Below are 8,243 nucleotides of genomic sequence, written 5' to 3' on the forward strand. Positions count from 1 at the left end.
CTGTCTTAGGAATTTCAGACAAAATTAACAGCAACTGTCAACGTTAACTATCTAATAGTATGAACATTTTTTTACAATTGATTTATGATATTTAGTTGGGATTTACACTCAACAAATATTAAATTTACATTGTTTTGTAGTTGTCAGGATTTCTCCAAGCTCGAATCAAAACGGTCTGTGAATTGGGTTCGACCTAGTCAAATGCACGTACCAGTCTTACATGTTCCGGTGGTTTTGTTCTCATCCCCATATCCCCATATCTATTTATCTAAGTACACTTTTGTAGTTATTTAAATTTCTGTTGATATTTTTTTCAATTGTGTGAGCCTTTTAGTTTTTTTTTTATCTTTTGTTGTTTTAGAATTAGTTCACTTTTATTTTTCAAATGTTCAATTCCCTCACCCCGTTTTTCATGGCAACTTCCCTGTATCTTATTCCTCACTCCACATTGCTCCACTCCCCTTTTTACCATTCTCAATTACTTTTCTCATAATAAATTTCTATTTTACCGTTCCTTATTGCTCTTTACCCTAATATGGGGTTGGCATAGCCTAAAGCAACCAGCACCGTGAATTTTACCATTCATGTACCGCCTGTGTGAGACTCGTAAAAATAATAAAGGACATTACAAATTAAAGGGGGGTTGACTCGGATGAAAATGTTTTCGCAAATTCAATATTTTTGTTTATATCTAAGCAGCAAGCGAAATCAATATTTTCAAAATCTGCCATGTTAATTATGGGGGAAATCCAATCTCATACCCCCTTTTCTCTCGCTCTCAAAATGGTCGATAACTTTATAGCGCTTCACAATACTTCACATATTTTATGCCTTAAGGGCTTCTTTAGCAACCTCCTTTTCAGTATCTGTCAGATAATTTGTACAGACACCAGAAATTTTACAGTTCTCCATCGATGGTGGGAATATTTTACACATATCATGTGACATAAACAAAATTCGGACGATAGCTGCAAATTTCAAACAAGAAAATGCCTTTCCTATCTTTGAAAAGCTATACTTCGATTTGGATAATGTAATCGAAGTTACATTTTTTTCCAAGGCGGGTTAGGTTCTTGACAACGGCGACAGTGAACAGCGAAGATACACGTACGTACATCCACTCTTTTCCCGAACATTTTGAAAAACATCATATTCACTTCTTTTAATTAGTAAAAAAATAGAGAAAGACTCGAAAAAATTATCAGAAAAGAGGAATTTATTTTTACTAAAACCTAACCTTCACCTATGTATTTTTATTTGTTTGGTATAAGGAAGAGATGAATTTTCTCCGTAAGAACAGTTATATAATTTTTGTTACTACCGGGACATGATTTTTCTTTCGTGAGTATATTGGGGGACCTTAAGGGAAATTTAGATAGTACATGTAATAACCGTAGAGCTCACACCGCTTCGCCATTCTCGCTATTACCTTTATTGCAAACTCCCATTTCCTGCTGTTAAGTCACCTTTCACCTTTAATCGTACCCCATTCAACATACCTTGTTGTATCTCATTCCACTATTCCTATTCCCATACATTTCCCATATACCGACTTCCTGTACCCCATTCTCCATGAAATCACATCCCATATACAATTATATGTTTTTCTGTTCTCTACTTTGTGTATGTAAATCGCCTTTCTTTTTCTGTTTTCGCATTCATGCCATGTACTTGGACTTTGACGTATTTGAATTATCCCATCGTTGATGGTTCGGTACTTTTGTGCCAATATTTACCAAAATGTACGATCATTAATCCAGAGCAACGCAGCAGTTGTCATGTACATTTGTACAAGTATACTAATTTTCGATAACAAAAAAAATACTACCCTTCCATAGCATATTCTAGGTCATATATTAACCCAAAACACGACATTAAAGTCTATACGAACATATTGGAGTAAACAAGGCACATTTTACACTGGAAGCCAGCTATATTTATCAAAACAAAATTGGGTAGAGGAATGTTAAGAAAACATGCACTAAGCTTATATGGACGGCGAAAACATATTCTGACAGAAGGCGAAATTTGTTGACACGGAAGTAGACGAATGCGTAATTGCGGAGGCGCTGTTTTGTCTCATACATGTAATACGTCGATGGGTACCATTTTAAATTTATCGATTTATTTAATAATAGTTAGGAAATTATTGGCTGTGTAGAAATGTATTAAGCTATCCAAGAAGAAAGCCTCACACATTCTCCTCACCGAATGAGACTGCGCCTTTGACAACATGGCGATGCATCCTAAACAACGAAAAAGCTCCGTCCATCACAGGCGTAACTTAAAATCATTTTATATTGGATGATGAGATACCGTAGCAGTTTTGCTGAAAGTTATTCTAGATGCACGAATCTGACGAAACCGTCCACCAACTTGAAGGAGTTGAGTGTGAGCACGCTTCTGCTATACGTAATATGCAATACTATATAGTGATTCTGTGTTGGGCATGATATTGATTCGAGGCTGGTTGAATTGGTCGTGAGGCCTTTAGGGATGAATCAGAATCACTACGGAACCAATACAGAATCAGCCAGTTCGTAACAATGGAAATCCATATTTGCCCTTTGAAGAACCGCAAACACGGAGATGATACAACATGGGCCATTCCGTATTGGACCGGGCTGAAAATTGGAAAAGTTACTGTATATTAACAGTTTAAATTTTCTTAATAATTCATATCTTTAAACGTACTAGGGCAACGTTAAACATATCATCCCGATTTTTACATATCATTAAATAATTTCTAGAAACATTGAAATAAAACTTCTACACTGAACTTTTTAAAATGTAAGTTTTATTGAAATATTATTAATTACTTCCGAAATAAAAAAGCGTTTGCTAATTTGATCGTATCAAGAACGATTACTAAAACAATTGGTATCCCAACAAAAATTACAGCAGTTCCACCGATAGACTGACTAACAGGCCTGTCGTCATGGGCACAGATTCTTTTCCGAATGCTTTTCGATACATTTTTCTTTTCAACTGTTATATTTTTCTCTATATTCACTTGAAAATCTTCCTTCACTTCTTTAGCTACTTCTGTCTCTGTTTTGTTGGCGCCATCTAGATAGTGCCACTTCTGGTTTATCCCCCTTTGTGGACATTTGCAATTCAGAATCTTTGGTCGAGTGGAATCTTAAAAAGAAGCAAGAAGTATGATGGTTTTATCAAACATGTAAAATTTTCATCAAATTTGTAAAAAAAGAAACAAGATAGTTAAAGTGCTTTCAACCAGAAGTGAAAAAGCCATTTGCACGTATGATGTGAAATCATGGTACTCCACGTGCTTTTTAAATAATTCCTGTCCTTAACGTGACGAATTCTCTTCGGTCACTGGACATTCAAGTCTCGGCACAATAAAAACACCGTCCATTATTCGCCTCTTTAATTTATTTAGTAGATAAGATCTAAATGATTCTTCAACAATTATATTTTAATTTATGCAGATGTGAGATTTGTTGAGAATGTATTAATTTGATTATTTATATTTCAGATATTATACCATTTTTGTTTAAGTGCTTGAACTAAGTTATTTTGGAATTCATCAATAATTCTATGCATTTTGGAAACAAAATGAAAAACAAATATTAATATATTCGAAGAGATTTCCAAGCGTCCTAAGAACTTATGTACGATGATGTTAGTTTTTCCGACGCAGTCGGTATAGTTTTGCTTTTTACCCTTTGACCTTAAAGACGCTCTTCCATTGAAATGCAAGTCACCTGATCACAATTCTGTTTCCCGATTGGTCAAATACTGATAACTTAGTGGCGTCCGAAAAAAATGCATTGAAAATTAAAATTTCGTGCCATATGTTATTTCCTGAATGAAATGTAGAAAAAATATATGTAAAAAGAACAAATTTTACTGTGTCGGCCATCTTTTTTTAAAAGATAGTAGTTGTTTGTATTCTTGCGCCACTACTTACATGTTTTTTTCTGGCATATTACCCGGCGTTCAGATTGACATGATCGGGACCGTAACAACGCATCAGTCCTAATTGCAGCACAATCTCTCACTTCATTGTTGCATTTCCATAGTGTTGATACAGGACCAGACATACATATTGGTTGACCAGGGTACCAGTAATCCTCCAATACTGGTTGCAGGTCTAGCCATGTATGTTTTCCAATTTTCTCGTTCCATATAATTCCGATCCAAAATACACCAGTTTCTGCACTAAAAAACGTTAAAATTAAACGAGGGGAAGTGGCCAATATTAACTTCTATTCAAATTAAGCTTATACCGACATTCAAAACACCAAAATCATGATCTGCAGATCAAGGGTGATGACGAAAAAACACTAGAACGTGAAAACAAGTTCAAAGAAACAAGCAATCCATAAACAGTTTACGCACAACTCCTCGGATATGCCTTGCTTTCTGTACATCATAAAAAATGGTTTGTTACAAAACATGTAGAAAACATATAACATAGGTTTTGTTTGATTTGTATCTAAAGTCTTTCAGAGTATTTTGAATTCAAAGCGACTGGTGTTAAATATATGCCAGGCTCGGCGCGCCGAGTGCGCATCCTTCTTTTAAAAAAAAATGGTTGAAATGAAAGAAAATCATTGAAGCGTAACGGTTGGATGTCAGTCAAAGCCCCCTTTTTCCCCAGTTCTACAATTCCGTGTATTACATGTATGTCTTTTCACCGATGTCGATCTTTAGTTAATTAGATAGGGAGCATCCATTTGATTTTTATGGGGCTTGAGGCAAGGATTAAACTTGAAAAAAAAACAGGATGGTAGCATATAGTAAAAAAAAACAGAATGAGCGTTCAGGTAAAAAGAGGCAAGAAGCATCTGTGAAAAAAATCAGGATAATTATGTTTCTTGTAAACATTGTAATGTTACAATTATTTGTCATATTTGAATACATCATGAAAAACGAAACAGGACAGGCTGGAATTAAAAACAAAAAGTCAATATAATATTAACACAAAAAAATTACCCAGAACGAAAAAAATTATTCTATGATTGGTTGCTCCCTTAATCAATAACAACGTGAACAGGAAATCCGTATAAAAAGACTGACATGTACTAGGAAAATATAGAAACTGCAGATTGGTACTTAGTTTCAGGTCAGGTTTACGTATAAATGTAAACGTAATTTGATTTTGTTCCAAGAAATCATTTATGCTTGGAATGTATTTCTGACTGCATCATCTTAAAAAAATCATCACTGGTACTCTGGAAAACTAATTGAGGACTTTAAATTTATTCTAACAAATGTAACCCTCGGACTAAGGCCGAGGTCAATATCACCTAGCTGGGTCCATATACAGTAATTTATCATGACCGCGAAAAGTATGTAAATTAATGTAAGAGCTATATTTTTTTTTCTAAAAATGAAAATTATATTAAAATTTAAAGACATTTAATGTACACAAACTGCATTTAATCCGACCCCATTTTCTCTGTATTAGCAACACAATCAAACAATCAATACCGTAACTACATTGTTATTGTAACTTGATAAAACTCACAATTGATTATCATACAAATAGTTCATGAACTCTTGAAATTTTTCTAAAGCCGCTGTAGTCTTCACAATCGGTAAATCCATTTGGTGCTCATTGCAAAGCTTTCTGGCTTCCGAAAAAGTTATTTTCGTATCGTTGAAAAAATGGTACGATACCTGGTCTACTCCCTGCCATGATATCGGTTCTGACGAGATTCTGTCCGGTTTAACTGTCGTTTGGTTTATATAGCTAGTTAATGATTGTTCGAAAATTGAAGATGTTGCTATGGCTTCCGTCAATGATGTCACAGGTGTGGTTGAGTAAGAATACGTGGTATCTGTTACCAAATACCATTCCATCTCCGTTGTCAATACGTCTGTTGAAGTTGTTATACTTTTATCCAACGTGTTCGTCGTTGTTAATGTTGAGCTTGATAGAAGGGTTGGGATACTAGTCAGTGGGTGAGTTGTCGTTGAAGATATTCGGTATGTGTTCGATGCAAAGATGGATGTCTCGGTTTTCACTGGATTTAGTGATGTTGTAGAAGAAGGATCGGATGTTTCTGGAAAGATACGGTCGCTTAAACTAAATATATTAACCGACACACGTCTTGGGTTTCATATACATGTATTTGCAGATGTCATAACAGCTTATGCATGGATCGAGATCGTCAAATTTGAGTGAGATTGAAATTGTTTAACTATCAGCTGCAAAGTACAAATAATGTATCTGAATACCCATGCGTATTTCTTTTTTAACCTATACAAATTCAATACAAAATCAAAATATATTGGATTACTACTGTATTCTCCAATTACACAATTTATACAAATGTATTTTTGGTGTCTGTTTCTATTTTATTAACCAATTCTACATTAATTTATGAAGGAAATATGTGATAACTGCTAACTTTTTGTAAGCTTGTAGAAAAATTACTTTTCATTTCACTGCATTACCTTTTTCACAAATCACAAGACACTCTTCGTTAGTGCAAGATACTGTTCGGAACACGGTGTCTCGTTTATAGTTTCCTGTCAAATCCATGGCAACGCAATGCTCCACTGCAGAACATTTCGAGTGTTTTTCATAGCAGTCAGGCTCGTTATCCATCCATGCTGTCCAACTTAAGTTCTCTTCTACCCCATCCCTCCACAGGAAAACCTTTTTTTCTTCGTTGTATTGCAATCCAACCCACAAACATACACCACTAAAATGTTGAGCATTTTAAGATAAGTGAGTATTTTAAAATAATTACTAAATATTTATTTCTATATAAACGGATTTGTAAAAATAAAAAAATATAATTTCTATGTCAGATAGTTCTTCTAGTAATTTTAAAGAAATTTGAAAGTCTGAGTTTTCCAAATGATTTGATCCATAAACAGAATGGTCCTTTAATTTCTTTTGTTTGGATCAATAAGTACAGTCAAATATCTACCATATTGTTTTGAATCTTAACTTCACAGACAATAAGGAAAAACTCACTGACAGAATCCAACTCTAAAAGTATGGATCAATTTTACCTCCAGTCATCAACTTACTTAAAGGTAGAACCAAACTCCCCATAAAACACCTTCAGATCTGCTGGTACTTTCATTATTGCAAGTTTCATTCCATCATGCTTGCATAAACCTTTTGCGGATTCAAAATTCCCTTTTGAAGTTAACGGGCTGAATTGCATTGCAATGTCTTCCGGTAAAATCAAAACCACTACAAAAGAATGTCCAAGTTTGCATAATCTTTCAATACTAGCTTTCATGCGGAAGGTATGGAAGTCTATTTCTGTCATCAAAATAAATAAAAGTCGTGGTAATTAACTTGAACGGTCGACATAATTATCTTAACAATCGAGAAAAATTATGGTGACTTTTTGAGATAAAATTGTCATTCATACCGACAAAATACACCAATTATCACGATTGTTCGAGAAAATTTTTCGAGACTTCCACTTATCTCGATGACAGAAATAGAAAGACTTCCATAGGAAGGTTATCTTGCCACGGCGACTTACCTATCTTGTCACGGCGAATTACATGACTGTATCTATCTTGCGACGGTAACTTAACTATCTTGTTATCGCGAGTTACTATCTTGTCGCGGTGACTTACCTATTGAAGGGTATATTGCCCTCGTTTTAATACTCATAATCCAAGTTCGCGATATATTAACACGAGGGCAATATACGCTTCCGTACTTATTGAAGTCTATTTCTGTCATCATGATAAATAAAAATCGCGAAAAATTGTCTCGAAAAGTCGTGATAATTTGGGTATTTTGTCGACATAAATGACAATTTTATCTCAAAAAGTCATGATAATTTTTCGCAATAGTTAAGATAATTATGTCGACCGTTCGATATAATTACATGAATTATCGCGACTTTAAGGGAACCGACGACAACTTGTGCCTTTGACATAAAATATTTTCACGACAAATTATGACAACTGTATACTAATACAACGACTTTATGTGCTAATTATCATGTCAAATCGTGATATATTATCTCAACTGGTCGTAAAAGTTATGTCTATGATATCTGTCGACATAGACTATCGCAATCTGAGAATTTAAGGTTATGAAAATGCCAAGTAGTGTCAACAACAAAACATGTGAGTTGCGATATATAATGTTGAATTTTTCGTGAATTGACTTGGCTTATTGATTTTATATCTCGACAAAAGTTAGTTTTTCATGGTAAGTTACGATAAAATATCACGAAATTTCGCGTTCGTCGAAATATTACCTCAATAATTCAAGTTACCTATCTTGT

The 8,243-nt window shown here is 34.4% G+C and overlaps 1 protein-coding gene across 1 annotated transcript; it reads right to left on the bottom strand.

Moving 5' to 3' along the window:
• Window positions 1-2,607: 2,607 nt before the first annotated feature.
• Window positions 2,608-7,426, bottom strand: LOC148626467 (uncharacterized). The gene is made up of 5 exons (XM_088571230.1): window positions 7,015-7,426; window positions 6,430-6,680; window positions 5,498-6,035; window positions 3,935-4,185; window positions 2,608-3,141 (listed from the first exon to the last, which is right to left on the bottom strand). The coding sequence occupies exons 1-5, from the start codon at window positions 7,260-7,262 to the stop codon at window positions 2,816-2,818; spliced, it is 1,614 nt and encodes a 537-aa protein (XP_088427356.1). The 5' UTR covers window positions 7,263-7,426; the 3' UTR covers window positions 2,608-2,815.
• Between the last annotated feature and the right edge of the window lie 817 nt (window positions 7,427-8,243).

Source organism: Perna viridis, chromosome 2 (assembly GCF_037379345.1).
Source record: "Perna viridis isolate PV_CMFRI_1.1 ecotype Kerala chromosome 2, ASM3737934v1, whole genome shotgun sequence".
Classification (NCBI taxonomy): domain Eukaryota; kingdom Metazoa; phylum Mollusca; class Bivalvia; order Mytilida; family Mytilidae; genus Perna; species Perna viridis.

Bases quoted from the DNA above. Each gene is read 5' to 3' on its own strand.
- LOC148626467 (XM_088571230.1), bottom strand. From the start codon at position 7,262: ATGACAGAAATAGACTTCCATACCTTCCGCATGAAAGCTAGTATTGAA. The intron at 6,681-7,014 runs GTAAGTTGATGA...TCAACATTTTAG, and splicing joins GAGTTTGGTTCTACCTTTAA to TGGTGTATGTTTGTGGGTTG. The intron at 6,036-6,429 runs GTAATGCAGTGA...GTATCTTTCCAG, and splicing joins TCTTGTGATTTGTGAAAAAG to AAACATCCGATCCTTCTTCT.